The sequence below is a fragment of the Panthera onca genome, chromosome A2, assembly GCF_046562875.1.
Source record: "Panthera onca isolate mPanOnc1 chromosome A2, mPanOnc1 haplotype 2, whole genome shotgun sequence".
NCBI lineage: Eukaryota > Metazoa > Chordata > Mammalia > Carnivora > Felidae > Panthera > Panthera onca.
In genome coordinates, this window is record NC_138340.1 from 51,567,835 (window position 1) to 51,583,018 (window position 15,184).

General features: G+C 42.1%; 2 protein-coding genes across 7 annotated transcripts in view; one reads left to right on the plus strand and one right to left on the minus strand.

Moving 5' to 3' along the window:
• Positions 1–9,441, plus strand: part of FANCD2 (FA complementation group D2) — a 62,761-nt gene extending 53,320 nt beyond the window's left edge. For 3 of the 4 annotated variants that reach the window (XM_060631741.3, XM_060631740.3, XM_078442765.2), the window contains 7 exons: positions 623–694; positions 1,409–1,447; positions 2,439–2,513; positions 3,263–3,337; positions 4,288–4,434; positions 5,963–6,058; positions 9,032–9,441. In XM_060631741.3, coding sequence (XP_060487724.1) covers positions 623–694; positions 1,409–1,447; positions 2,439–2,513; positions 3,263–3,337; positions 4,288–4,434; positions 5,963–6,058; positions 9,032–9,103 — 576 coding nt within the window. In that variant the 3' untranslated portion in view covers positions 9,104–9,441. The remainder of the gene's footprint in view (positions 1–622; positions 695–1,408; positions 1,448–2,438; positions 2,514–3,262; positions 3,338–4,287; positions 4,435–5,962; positions 6,059–9,031) is intronic. The other variant, XM_060631743.3, reaches the window with a different exon arrangement.
• Positions 9,442–10,229: 788 nt separating this feature from the next.
• Positions 10,230–15,180, minus strand: FANCD2OS (FANCD2 opposite strand). 3 transcript variants are annotated; one of them, XM_060631749.2, is made up of 2 exons: positions 15,097–15,180; positions 10,230–11,058 (listed from the first exon to the last, which is right to left on the minus strand). In XM_060631749.2, the coding sequence occupies exon 2, from the start codon at positions 11,048–11,050 to the stop codon at positions 10,514–10,516; it is 537 nt and encodes a 178-aa protein (XP_060487732.1). In that variant the 5' UTR covers positions 11,051–11,058; positions 15,097–15,180; the 3' UTR covers positions 10,230–10,513. The 3 variants fall into 3 exon arrangements, with proteins under 3 accessions (XP_060487732.1, XP_060487731.1, XP_060487733.1); XM_060631748.3 differs by having other exon boundaries at positions 14,609–15,178; XM_060631750.3 differs by having other exon boundaries at positions 14,859–15,176.
• Positions 15,181–15,184: the final 4 nt, after the last annotated feature.

Genomic DNA, 15,184 nt, shown 5'->3' on the forward strand with positions numbered 1-15,184 from the left:
TCTTCTATTTCTTGGGTCCAGGTTTTCTTCTAAGCTACTTCCTTTGAGTTACAGAGATCCAGGATTCTTTTTCAAAGAACTCTTGGCTTAATTTCTTTCCTGTCAGTTTGAGAGAGGATTGGGTTCTGTATTCCCTGGCTACTTCCCAAGGGAATGCTCAGGCTTCTCCATAAGCCATAGCCCTGGAAAAAATGTCTTTGGTCCCATGCCTGGCAGCTTGCTGCTTGTGAGCTGGTATGAGGTGAGCAGGCCTGTTTAAGATGCTGTCACGCTGGGCCTTGGCAGTCCGCTAACCAGAGCTGAGCTAGACTGCTGACAGCATAGGTATCAGAGAAGCCACAGGGATCTGAACACCAGCAGGTGTGTTACAGAGGATTTTTCCTATTTAGACGTTACTGAAGAGGAGTTTTCTTTTTAGAAACTCTCTCTGAGGTACCTTAGTGTTATATGTATGCGGGCCTCAGAGCCATCTTGTGGGTGCACTGGTAAGATCTCTGAAAGAATAATTGGCTTAAATTAATCTCTGAATAGCTTTGTAATCCAAGACCCATATATTATTGGGAATACAATAATAGAAGTACTTGGCTGATTCAGAAGTGCCTGTATATTTGATTACCCCCAGATTCATGAAGAGAAGCTCCTCTACTGGAACATGGCTGTTCGAGACTTCAGTATCCTCATCAACCTAATAAAGGTGAATGTGGAGGCTCCTTGACCCACCTCACCAGCTAACTATAGAAACCAACAAGGGTCCTGGCTTCCAAAATGGACCTTCCTGCTCCTTTCCCCACCCTTCCTTGGGGTTTGTTCTTCCCTGTCTTCCCTTATCCCTCTACCCATCCTGGATAACCCCTTCTTCTCTGAAAAGGCAATGTCTTTTTCCTTCTCTTCCTTCCTCTTTCTCTGTCTGTGCCACAGTACTATTAAACAGATCTCACCTTGTCTTGGGTCCTCTGTGATCTGAGTACATTCCCACTAGCTCCCTTTTCCAATCCTGAATGCCTTCTTTATCCCTCAAACACAATGTGTACTCTCACCAACTCCATGATTTTGCTAGGGTATTCTCCCAGCTCAGAATGTCATTCTCTCGCCTTTCTGCCTCTCAGTCCATCTGTCTTAAGGCTTCACTTCAAGGTTTGGACCTCTACAATGCCATCTTAATATCCCTGAGTTAATATCCCTGAGTTAGAGTAAATTTCTTACTCTTCTTTGCTTCCCTCTTCCTTTTTTTTGAATTTCAGTGATGGTGATTACTTTAATTTCTGTTTTGTAATTAACCATTGACATGCCTTTTTCATTTTAGAATTCTCTACACCGCCCAGAGCTGTGATTTGCACAATGGGGAAGAGGCTGGGGGTGCTCAAAGGAGCAGACCTCAGCTTTGGTTTCTTGTCTTTTGTGTCTCCAGGTGTTTGATAGTCGTCCTGTTCTGCATGTATGTTTGAAGGTGAGAAAATGACCTGGCCTTCGTTAGTATTTATTGTTCCTGTGGATCTCTAGAGATGGCCTTAGCAGAAAGGAGTTGCTTAATACTTTGTCCACAAGCCAGAATTTTCAGAATCTGTGCTAACAGGTGGTAGTTTAGAAAAGACAATGGATATGTTTTCCCATACTAGCTGGATGACTAGAGAAGCTAATTTTGCTATGAGTTTGAAAATTTTTGGTTTGAGTCTTAGAACTAGCAGGAGTAGATTCAGGGTGGCTGACTTTAAGAACAAAAGTCACTCCTGCCATTCCTTCCCAGGCAACAGGGAGGAAGGAGGGGTGGGTGATTGCTCTTTTTAAAGCCCATCGCTGGCCTCATGAATGTGGAAGCTGGTATCCTGATAACCACTGAACTCCTCTCCCAAGGGGAGAGCCCATATTAGCCTTAGATTTGATGACGGGTCAGGAGCTAGGGAATGTTATTGGGAGAATGTGTCTTTCCGACTCCTGATGGTTCCTTCCAAGTGAATAGCACCTTATTCTTGTTATCTTCTAGTCCCTCTCTTCCTCTTTACTCTCTCTGCCCTGGCCCAGTGTGGGAGATGGGTGAGTAGGGAGAGTGGTTTATCTGATTATTAAATTTGGCAGTTGATTATGTGCTTCCTCATCTCTATACCTTTTTCCTTTTGGGTGTAAGTGGTCCTTAGGGAGATGCGGTCCTCCTCTGTTTTCTGTGTTCTCATTCTTACATGGATCAAGGCTTCTGTTCATTGTCTGTGTCTAGGGTAGGTAAGTTTGCCTAACTCTGAGGCTTAGTTAGCAGGCCCATTTAGTTTTTGAATTAAACTTACACTCTCCAAATTAACCTTTTGGATTCCTCCCTGCTTATTTTTTATATACAAAAATAAGATAAAGCCCCTGGGCTGGGTGATGCTATGCTACCTCAGGCAGGGGCCGTTCTGGTGAAAGACCTCAACAGAGGTCATCACCAGTGTGTCTCTTCTCTTCTTCAGTATGGACGTCTCTTTGTGGAAGCATTTCTGAAGCAGTGTATGCCACTCCTAGACTTCAGTTTTAGAAAACACCGGGTAAGAACTGAGAACACAGAAGAAAGGTGTGCTCTGTACAGTTACTCAGAAGATACATCCATGGTGACTCCTGAGCCCGGAATGGGGGTGGTCCCATTCCTAGGATCTGGGCCACCATTCTACTGGGGCTCCTTTGGTCCACTTCAGCTGTCACCAAAGATGCCCATATTGGACCAAATATTTCAAAGTAGGCTAAACTCCTCAGACCCACTCTGATTTAAACCCACCTTTCTACTTTTACTCCAGATCTGGGGGTAGTTGTTCCTTTTAGCTTGATTTTATTGTTTTGCTGCATTCCCAGCACCTCATGGATCAGTGTGTCATTTGCTTATTCCTTTGCATTTCTCTAGGTCTACCCTCAGAAATAACAATAATAATAATAGTAATAGTAGTAAACAGCTCATTGTGTCATAAGCTTTTTGCTATTGTAATGGATAGTCTGGAGAGTTTTTTTGGCCAAGTGAGATTCAGGGTTAGAGTAGTGAAATAAGGATAAAAACAAAGGATGATTCCTTACACATATTTAGCAAGTTTGCAAGACACTCTCACAGTATTTGGTTGGTTCCTCCTTATAACCTAGAAAGAGAAAGGGAAGGATAGCTAGTTAGTCCTCACTTTGAGGGCCAAATTGAGATCATTACCAATACAAGGCTGGGACCTGCAAGGTTTATCCTCTTTGGAGCCCTTGGTTGCATCTAGAATGAAATGAGAGCATTTAATATGGTATTTATGAATTTTGTTGGTTGTAGGAAGATGTTCTGAGCTTACTGGAAACCTTCCAATTGGATACGAGGCTGCTTCATCATCTGTGTGGGCATTCCAAGGTAAGAGGGGAGAGCAAGTCATTGCATCATCCTGCCTGTTGGCTTAATCTCCGTGTGATCAAGAGATCCATGGGCTCCACTTCCTTCATCCTTTTTTACCCTTCCTGAGTCTTTATTTTTGAGACTGTGTGTGTCCAGAGACAGTTTAATTCAGAGTGGTCAGATCCTTAGTTGCTAGTTGAAATTGGGCAATCACATAGAGAGGAGTTTCTGGCTCTGAAGTTTGACTCAAACTCCATAGCACTATTTCCTGTAGAAGCTTCTCTTTGGTGAGAGATAGAGAATGTTGGTGGATGTGTTGCTGCTATAAAGTACTCTGGGTGGGAGGAATGTTATATAAGTGATGATTTTGTGCTAGAGACAAGAGGTGGTTCTAAAAGCAACCATCTGTAGAGCTTTTCAGGCTCTACTAACTTGTCAAAGAACACATCTGTCTCTTGTGAGAACATTTTACCATTAGAGGATTTTTCCACTTGAAGCCTACAGTTGAACCATTGTCACTTTTTGTCTGAAGGAATACAGAACCACAGAGCTCTGTAGTCACAGGCAAACCAAATAATTCTTCAATCCAGTTCCTATGGCTCACTTCTTCACTTCGTTCTAACTTTAGAAGGTGCTGAACAGTGGAGTTATAAGGGATACTCTGTTGTTTACTATCAGTATAATACACATTCAAGAATATTTTAGGTGAATTCCTTGATAATTAGTCAATAAGAGGTTATGAAGAAGAACCTAAGGTGTCGGTGTTAGGTCTTCTAGGCTCTTTTAGCTTGAAGGAGAGCTGCCATTCTCTTTAGAGATGGCTGTTTAACAGAAATGTGTCTCTGGCCTGTACTGGGAGAACCTGTGCTATATTTTAGTGTTCACGATATCAGGAATTCACAAGTTTCTGTGTAGGAATGTGAAAGAATGATAGTCCAAGTGAGTTGGGTGCATTGGTTTCTGTTCAGATTCACCAGGACATGAAACTCACCAAACACGTGCCTTTGCTCAAAAAGACGCTGGAGCTGTTAGTTTGCAGAGTGAAAGCCATGCTCATCTTCAACAATTGCAGGGAGGCTTTCTGGCTGGGCAACCTCAAAAACCGGGACTTGCAGGTAAGCCTAGGGGCATGCCAGTGATAATCTACTCCTGTTCTTTGTGAGAGCATCAGAAGGTATGTCAAGGAGGTCAACTGAGCCCTGTTCTCTCAAGACTGTTTTCTCTTAAGGCTATGGCCATTTTGCTCTTAAAGTTAGGGCAGATTGCTTATGGTCTTAGTCATGGGCTCCACCCCTCATCATAGCCAGCAAAGGCACCAAAACATGCCACTGATAATAACAAGGGCTCAGAGATAGAAGAGCCAGATCAGTAAAACCTCTCTCCTCAACCAGAGTGGGCTCCTGTTGAGAATCTACTGAGGGTAGATTCACAACATTTTTTTATATGGACAGACTTTTTAAAAAGTTATTTTGGTTTTTTTTTTCCCTAACCAGTCTGTCTTATTTCTGAAATTATTCTCTGCCTATTTTTAACAAGTAAATATTTCTAAGGTCTTTCACCTGTCTGACAGAGTGTGTGAGTGGGGAAGAGGCAGAGACAGAGGGAGATACAGAATCTGAAGCAGGCTCCAGGCTCTGTGCTGACAGCTCAGGTCTCAAACTCATGAATGGCAAGATCATGACCTGAGTCAAAGTTGGACACTTAACGGACTGAGCCACCCCAGCGCCCCAGAAATTGTCATATAGGGTACAAGTCCTTCTCATTCACATATACAATAGTTCAGGGTTTTATAATCTCATATATGAAAAGAATAGCACCCCAGAGAATTAGTTTCCTTTTTTCACATGTGCTTTATGAGGTACTGTTATTTCCGCTGTACTGTTGTTTTTTTTTTAAGTTTATTTATTTTGAGAGAGAGATAAAGAACGAGCAGGGGAGGGGCAGAGCGAGAGGGAAACAGAACCCCTAACAAGCTCCGCCCTGGTAGTGCAGAGCCCAGTATGGGGCTCAAACTCAGAAACCTTGAGGTCATGACTGGAGCCATAACCAAGAGTCAGATACTTAACCAACTGAGCCACCCAGGTGCCTCTTGCACAATACTATTAAACAAAATACTATAATAAAACAATACTGTAGTTTCCCTGAGAAGAGTAAAGCTCAGAGAGGTTAAGTAACTTACCTAAAGTCATTTAGCAGTAAGTGAGAGGTGCCAGGATTTGAGTCCAAACAGAAATGATGAAAAGCTGATGTCTTTAAACCACTTTGTATGCGGTGTTCAGCTTCTGCATGGCCATTTGTAGTTGGTGTGTTGGTGGTCATATACCTTAAGGTATTTGGGAAATTTTAGAATGATACTCAACATTAAATGAGTCACCAGTACGTCCTGGCCTTGTAAAATCTAGTGTGATACTAGAATGCAACAATAGACTTCTTATAAAACTACATATTATATGGGAGCCACACTTACCTCAGAAAGTGTGATTATCACTTCTCTAGGTACTAGATCACAGTTTGGTGTCTGTGTTTGACCATGTTTGAATGGCTAGAATATCTTGTGTTATCTACAAACCAAGCCTTTCTCACCTTGAGCCCCCGAATATGTTTATTGTAACCCACCATTTTTCTTGGCCCATCTGCATTTAGGGTGAAGAGATACTATCCCAGAATTCCCAGGAGAGCACAGCCGAGGAGAGTGAGGATAATACAACATCCCAGGTCTCCAAGAGCAAAGCAACAGAGGTATCTCTGCGTAAGGCCCCAGACTGTGCAGTTGACAGTTGCATTTTGTTAAGTCAGTAGAAAGTATAGAACTTGCTTTTTTTTTTTTATCTTAAATCCTTGTGAGTCGGCACTACTTTTATTTTTGTCTGTCATTTTATTTATTTTTTTATATATATATATATTTTTTTAACGTTTATTTATTTTTGAGACAGAGAGAGACAGAGCATGAACGGGGGAGGGACACAGAGAGAGGGAGACACAGAATCTGAAATGGGCTTCAGGCTCTGAGCTGTCAGCTCAGAGCCCGACGCGGGGCTCGAACTCACGGAGTGTGAGATTGTGACCTGAGCCGAAGTCGGCCGCTCAACCGACTGAGCCACCCAGGCGCCCCTGTCATTTTATTTTTTTTAAGTTTATTTATTTATTTTGAGAGAGAACATGAGCAAGGGAGAGAGAGAGGGAAAGAGAGAGAATCCCAAGCAGACTCTCTGCTGTCAGCGCAGAGCCCGGTGTGAGTCTCAAACTCACGAACCTGCAATCATGACCTGAGCCAAAGAAGAGTTGGATGGTTAACTGAGTGAGCCACCCAGGTGCCCCTATATATTTTTTAATGTTTATTTTTGAAAGCAAATGTGCATGTGGGAGCAGGGGAGGGGCAGAGAGAGGGGGAGACAGAGGATCTGAAGCAGCGTAGAGCCCAATGCGGGGCTTGAACTCAGGAACTGCAAGATCATGACATTAGCCAAAGTCAGATGCTTAACTGACTGAACCACCCAGTCACCCCAATGTTTATACATTTTTGAAAAAGAGAGAGAGAGAGAAAGAGTGCAAGCAGGCTCCACACTTAGTGTAGAGCTCAGTGTGGGGCTTGATGTCACAATTGTGAGAATGACCTGAGCTGAAATCAAGAGTCAGATGCTTAACTGACTGAGCCACCCAAGCGCCCTTATGTTTTGTGTTTTTTTTAAGTTTATTTATTTTAGTAATCTCTACACCCAACATGGGGCTCGAACTCATGACCCCAAGATCAAGAGTTGCAACTCACTGACTAAGCCAGCCGGGTACCCCACCCTGCTTACATTTGTAATCAAAGACTTCTATGCTCTTCACCATTGCCTCCAGAAAAGCTTCTGTTTTTATATGAAATTCTGTGGGGGCCAAAAGACTCTCTCAAGTTGTAGCATATGTTGTCGAGTTGAAAAAACCATTTTAGAGAGGAAAAAAGAAGCAGTCAGGTGTTCTCTGAGTGTTGAGAAGAATGAGTTAAACCATTTAAATATGTTTTGTGAATATATAAGATAGAAACATGAACGCATTTGGTGGAAACTAAAGCACAGAATCAAAAGCTGCAATCACTAAGGACTACAGTAAGAGAAGGGGTCCTTATTCTTTTCTGGGCTATTACAGATATTTTCAGGACTTTACAGAAAGCTGAAGAAAAATGGATATTTTTATTAAATTTTGTTACAATTCAGGTGGGTTATAGACACCAAGAAGCTCAAATTTAAGAACCCCTCCTGTAAAGCCTCTCTATAATGCAATTTGAGGCTGATGCAGAAAGATCATTTAATATGAAAAATACTCTTATTACATGGTCCTCTGTTGTATTTGTATAGTATACCTCTACCTTGTTCTCATAAAAAATTTTTGGAAACAGTATCTTATTAGTTTGGTACTTTCTCCTAAGCAAGCCTCCCAGATTAGAACTGGAAACTAAAGATTTTAATTTTTTTAAAGTTTATTTATTTTTGAGAGAGAGAGAGAGAGAGCAGGGGACGAGCAAAGAAAGAGGGAGACACAGAATCCAAAGCAGGCTTCAGGCTCTGAGCTGTCAGCACAGAGCCTAACTTGGGGGCTTGAACTCACTAACCGTGAGATCATGACCTGAGCAGTAGTCGGATGCTTAACTGACTGAGCCATTCAGGTGCCCCTACTGACCAAAGAATTTTATGCTGAATTCCTCTGGTGAGATACACCAGAATTATTTTAATTAAAAAAAAATTTTTTTTTCTTAATCTTTGTTTTTGAGAGAGAGAGAGGAAGACAAGATTTGAAGCAGGCTCTGTGTTGAGAGCAGAGAGCTGGATGTAGGGCTCAAACTCACAAACTATGAGATCATGACCTGAGTTGAAGTCGGGGGCTTAACCGACTAAGCCAACCAGGTCCTCCCCACCCCCAATTTTTCTTTAATGTTTGTTTATTTTTGAGACAGACAGAGACAGAGCGTGAGGGAGGGAGGGGCAAAGAGAGGGAGACACAGAATCCAAAGCAGGCTTCAGGCTCTGAGTTGTCAGCACAGAGCCCGATGCAGGGCTCGAACTCGCAGACCACGGGATCATGACTTGAGCTGAAGTTGGACGCTTAACCGACTGAGCCACCCAGGTGCCCAAGATACACCAGAATTTTTATTTTATTTTGTTTTATTTTTTTATGTTTATTCATTTTTTTTGGAAATACAGAGACAGTGCGAGCAGGGGAAGGGCAGAGACAGAGAGGGAGACACAGAAACTGAAGCAGGCTCCAGGCTCTGAGCTGTCAGCACAGAGCCCGATGTGGGGCCCGAATTCATGAACAGTGAGATGATGACCTGAGCCAAAGTCGGACGCTCAACCGACTGAGCCATCCAAGAGCCCCTACACCAGAATTTTTAAGTTAGCAAACATTTCATTCTATATTGAGTACCTACTTTGTTCTATATCACACACATGCAGTAGAGGTGGAGGACCATGGCTTATGTAAAAATCCTGTGAATTTGGTTCAGTTGCAAAATGTCATAGGTTGCTATCCCAGTGGCCTTCCTCCATAGTCTTGGCTTAAGAGGTCACAATAGAAAAATAACAGGGGAGCCTCAATTCCTTTTTCAGATGAATGTTTTAACACCCGTCATTGGTTTTAATGATGATACAGTACAGTAAATCCTATGGGAGCAGTCTTGTAATTCATGGGGTTATTCAGATGACCTAAAATATCTAACTATCCTTTACCCCTTAGGATGGTGAAGATGAAGTAAGTGATGGAGAAAAGGAGCAAGATAGTGATGAGAGTGATGATGACTCTGATTAGACCACAGAGAGACTGCTGCCCCATCCCCATGTCTGCTAGCCTCTTCCTGTTTTGTGTTTAGGCTTTGAAATCTGTCTGCCTTCCTTACTGGAAGCATCCTGTTTTGTCACTGGGGTGGTGGGCTTTGCTGAATCCACCAAATTTGAATTTCATAGGTTGTCTGTCATCATCATAGACCTTGGCTCATGATTCCACTGTAGCATTACTTATCGGTCTTGGGCAAACGTGGCAGTGCTATGCTGTGGAATGGATACTGGGCTTTGGGAGCTAGTTTTGGAACTTTTAGAATTTAGGATTGTACCAGTTTTACAAATAAATTGTTTTAAGTTCTGCCTGAACTACCTCATTCCTCTTTCTGAATTTCCTTCATAAGTCAAGGATTACATGGAATTCAGTTGGGGTTTATGCAGAGAAATAATGGAAATTGGTGTGAACACATCACTTCTACCAATTAAAATCACATATTTCCTATTCTAAGGACCATCTTTACTTGAGATGAGAAAATCTTTGTGATATTTTTGGAGGAGTGACAAATTCCTGGACAATTCCCAAAGAAAGTCAAAAGGAAAATTCTGGCTGCTTTTTAAAAATTTTCTGGTCATCCTATAGATATAAGACAAAGAGGGAAAAGGCACCATCAAACTCATGTTGACTTTGTATATATGTTTATTTTATTTCCACATTATTCTGAGTTATACCTGTAATCTAGTTACAAGAATGCTACGAAATTACTTGTTGTTTATTAGAAGTAAAATAGTAGTACACCAGCTAAAATGGGGAGCTCTCTTGTGTTCCACCAGAAAGCCCAGTTTCATTGCTGCCTCCAAGTTCTTTCTTGCCAGGCTATAAATATTTATTTAATATTTGTTAATATTTCTACCCACTTTAGTACTCTCCAGTGGCATTAGGATGTGGTTGGTTAGGGTTTTTTGTTGTTGATTTTGGGGGGGGGATTATTTTTTATTATTTTTTTTAATCCTTGAACCATCTATAAATTTTTGATCCCTTCATCCTCATGTATATGGAAATCCATAATCTCCTTCCTTGACACCCCTTTGTTTCCCCAACTCATGTTTGGGGAACATGATGTGGTCTTAGATGTTGAAGTGAGTTCACACTAGGCTCATTGGTTTATATGGTTTAATGGTTCATCACATGTACATGTTAACGCTAGTTTGACTCTCTTTTAAATGTTGTTCAGCTTTACAGTGGAAATGTTCTCCCTTGCTCCGGTCACTGGCCTTCTTTGGAGGGGAAAGGAAATAAAGGGGTTCCTGAATTGTCACTGTGTGACAGAAAAGCAAGATTGCTGGGGTGATGTCAGTTTCCTTTACACAGACAGGTTTCTGTGAACTTCAGACACATAGTAAAAGGGCATGGTATAAGGAACAGGAATCAGATGGGAACCCTTTACTTGGAGTGTTGTAAGGCAAAAGTGCACTTCTTGTATGTTGCATACAGTAAGAGGATAGAGCGCAGCATCTGTTTGCACATGGTCACCGTCATCTGAATTTGAGGTTCCTTAAGTCCAGTGGGCCACTGGTGCTCCCGGCTGATGATTTTGCAAAAGGCTGATTTGTCTGAAACTCTGAAGGTTCCGGTCCATTTTGGTGGCTGAGCTGTGATGACCCTGCCAAACACGGAATCCACTCCACTGAGGCGGACAGGCTGGGGCTTCCTGACCAGCCCTTTCTTGTTGTTCATGGTTTGGAGCTCTGATGTGTGGCAGGGTAACTTGGGACTCACCTCAGGCTCCAGGAATGGGCTGTCTAGAACTAGAGTGACCTCTTGAAAGCACAGCTGCACTTCAAGGTCAGAAGGGGTATGTGGGAAGCAGGGGGAAGCCCTAAAAGGGTGCTTTGAAGAAGATGTAGGTGTTGTGTGCCGCAGCCATTGGAAGCTCTCGTCCAGTGGGGTCCATGGTGACCAGAGCTGGTATCCTGCCATTGACAGTCCTAAAGAAGAGGAATCAGAACATGGAATTTCCCTAGCATGGTTTTGGCGAGGGCATGGCCATTTAAATTCACATTTATTTGTTTCATTATTGACTTTAACTTATTCTGTAGTTCTCATTAACAGACTCCAATAGATGCTAAGGATACTAGTAATTCTATAAAGTGCAGTAGTGGATGGTCACAAGTATTGAATCTGGCAACTACTATGTATACTAAAACTTTATTAAGTCTTATCACAGGCCTCTGAAGGTAGGTTTTAACCTATTTTACAGGTGAGGAAATGGGTTTGTCCAAAATGTAATACCCCAGTTCACCATTATAACTGCTAAAGACAGAATCTACACCTCTGAGGTGGCAGAGGATGCTGGCACTTCATGATGAGACATTATTTGTGGTCAGAAGCTCAGAAGGGCCATGTCTTACTAGATATTTATGACTCTAAATCCCATGTACTTTATTTATACCAGGGGTTCTCAAAGTATGATCCTGGCACTAGCAGCTTCAGCACCATCTAGGAATGTAGAAATGTACATTCTTGGGCCCTACCTTAGACCCATAGCATTAGAAACTGGGGGTAGGGCCTTGCAATCTACATTTAAACCCTTCAGGGTATTCGGATGCACTTATTATTTGAGAACTTCTGATGCTGTCCCTTTTAAGGAACTTAGGTTTTCATTATTCTTCATTATGGAGACTGTCTCCTCTTGACCCTAAAAACCTGTTTTTTAACATAAGGGAACAGCTCTCTCAGAGCCCTGAGGTACTTATGTATCACCTCAGAGGAATTACACCAGGCTAGAAGGAAAAAAGGTTTCCAAAGGACAGTCTTTAAATAAATTTTTAAACATTTTTCTGATTCTTCTAGGTGTGTTTTATTTTTGACTTTGGTTTGTTATGGGAGACCCAGTGGTTAAGATCGTGATTTCCCCCCCTTAAAGGAAAAAGAAAGGGCTGGGAGGATGTTGCTAACTCAAAATTTATTCAAGTAGAAAATGGATTTTCCATCATTCTGCTTTAAAATTGCCAATATATAAAAGGTTTTACTGAATTAAGAAGCTAACATTTTTGAGCACCTATGTATTGTGTTAAGGGGCATAGCAGTTCCCTTTTCTTTCCAGTCAAGTATTTTTCTCTGCCCCTTCTCTCTTCTCCCACGAAAGGTAACAGCAGCAGATCTGATTTCATCCTATCTAGTAATTGCCCAAGAAATGTGAAAAGTTGACTCCTCCACCATAGTTTGTAAGACAGTAAAGTTAATTTTAAAAAAGGGTTGTCGGTTGCATCAAAAACCACAAAATACCTAGGAATAAACCTAACCAATGAGGTAAAAAGGTTTGTACACTGAAAACTATAGAAGGCTTAAGAAAGAAATTGAAGACACAAAGAAATGGAAATAATGGATTGGAAGAACAAATGTTAAAATGTGAATACTACCCAAAGCAATCTATATATTATTCAATGCAATCCCAATCAAAACAGCACCAGCATTCTCAAAGAGCTAGAACAAACAATCCTAAAATTTGTATGGAACCACAAAAGATCCCAAATAGCCAAAGTAATGTTGAAAAAGAAAACCAAAGCTTGGAGGCATCACAACCCCAGACTTTAACCTGCATTACAAAGCTGTAATCATCAAGACAGTATGATATTGGCACAAAAACAGACATAGATCAATGGAATAGAAGAGAGAACCCAGAAATGGACCCACAAATATATGGCTAACTAATCTTCAACAAAGCAGGAAAAAGTATCCAATGGAAAAAAATCTAGCAAATGGTGCTGGGAAAACTGGATAGCAACATGCAGAACAATGAAACTGGACCACTTTCTTATACCATACACAAAAATAAAATCAAAGTGGATGAAAGACCTAAATGTGACAGGAAGCCATCAAAATTCTATAGGAGAAAACAGGCAGTAACCTCTTTGACCTCAGCTGCAGCAACTTCTTACTTGACAGGTCTCTGAAAGCAAGGGAAATAAAAGCAAAAATGAACTATTGGGACCTCATCAAGATAAAAAGCTGCTGCACAGCAAAGGAAACAACAAAACTAAAAGGGAACTGACGGAATAGAAGAAACTTGCAAATGACATAAAAGGTTAGTATCAAAAATCTACAAAGAACTTGCCAAACTCAACACCTGAAGAACAATCCAGTGAAAAAATTGGCACAAGACATGAATAGACACATTTCCAAAGAAGAAACCCAGATGGCCAACAGACACAGGAAAAGGTGCTCAACATCACTCATCATCAGGGAAATACAAATCAAAACCACAATGACAAATCACCTCACACTGGTCAGAGTGGCTAAAATTAGGAAACAACAGGTGTTGGCGAGGATGTGGAGAAAGGGGAACCCTCTTGCACTGTTGGTGGGGATGCAAACTGGTGCAGCCACTCTGGAAAACAGTATGGAGGTATCTCACTATTTTTTTTTTAATTAAAAATAGAATTATCCTATGACCCAGCAATTGCACTACTAGGAATTTATCGAAAGGAAACCAAAATGCTGATTCAATGGGGCACATGCACCCCAATGTTTATAGCAGCACTATTGACAATAGCCAAAGTATGGAAGGAGCCCAAACGTCCATCAACTGACGAATGGATACATGCATATATATGTGCATATATACACACACATACATGTGCGTGTATGATTTGCATATGTATACACACATACATACAATGGAATACTATTTGGCAATGAAAAAGAATGAAATCTTGCCATTTGTAACAATGTGGATGGAACTGGAGGGAAGGTATTATGCTAAGCAAAAGAAGAGAAAGATATCACATGATTTCACTCATGTGGAATTTGAGAAACAACAGAACATCATAAGGGAAGGGAAGGAAAAATAAGCTAAAAACAGAGGGAGGCAAACCATAGGAGACTCTTAAATATAGAGAACAAACAGGGTTGTTGGGGGTGGGGAAAATGAGTGATGGGCGCTTGTTGGGATGAGCACTGGGTGTTATATGTAAATGATGAATCGCTAGATTCTACTCCTGAAACCAAGACTACACTGTGTGTTAACGAGAAGAAATAAAAATACATACATACATACATGCATATATTAGGACCTCTTTTTGGAGAAAAGAATAAAATAAAAGCAAAAGAGTTATTGGTGACATTTCAAATCAGAAGACCTCTCCCTGACAGTGCTTAGCATAAAGGAGGTTTGTTGATTTCTTTCAACTGTTGTTTTTCCTGTCTTTGTACATTCCTTCATGTACTGTGTTCAAATATCTGGACTGCCTTAGGATGAGCAATTGACACTGAAGGGATAGTTGTCTATTACAAACATCCTGTGAAAGTCTTCTGATGCTTGATGTCATCACCCACTACATAGAAGATCAGGGCTGCACTGGTACAACACCATGGCAAGGTGGAATGTGCAGGGTGTTAACAACTCCTCAGCATATGACCAAAAAAGATTACTTAATCCCAGGATCCTTTTCCTGAATCCTTCACTCCTAAGAGCAGATAGGGCTGGAGGTAAAAGGCTTTATCAAATGCCGGGCTTAAGTGCTGGGCAGAACCAGCCTGGGTTGAGAGGGGGCTTCTGAACCCAGATCACACCACTTCCACACAAGGTTAAAATGAAGACGATTCACTCCTCCACTCCCACCACCTGAAGTCACCGTCATCCACTCCAGTAGGGGTTCAACCTTGGAAGTCTGTTTAAGCTGCTTTAATAGCTCCCAGATAGGGAACACCTTGTACTCCTGGCCAAAAGTCTTCCCCTTTACACGCTCTTCCCGTTCCAAGGAAATAGGTCCCTCGATTTCCCCACCTGGGAAAGGGGAAGTGAACGTCCAGGTGCAGCTGAGATCCTCGTGAACTGTGAACTGCGATCCTGATCCGGAGAGGCTGAAGCTGCCGGGAGTGGGGGAGGTTCCCCTTCCCAGCAGGCAGAAGGGGCTTGTCCCCTGTGGGTCCCTAAACGGGGGTGGGGGCCAGGCGGCTTTGGCCGAGGCGGAGGTGGCGGTGGGAGCCCGGGCCCGGTCCCACCATCCGGGCCGGGGGCTCACCTGCTGAACTCCGCGGGGCCGCACGCTCCAGAGTGGCGGCCGCTGTTCCCGGGCCACTTCTCTTCTCCACCAGGCGCCTGGCAACCGC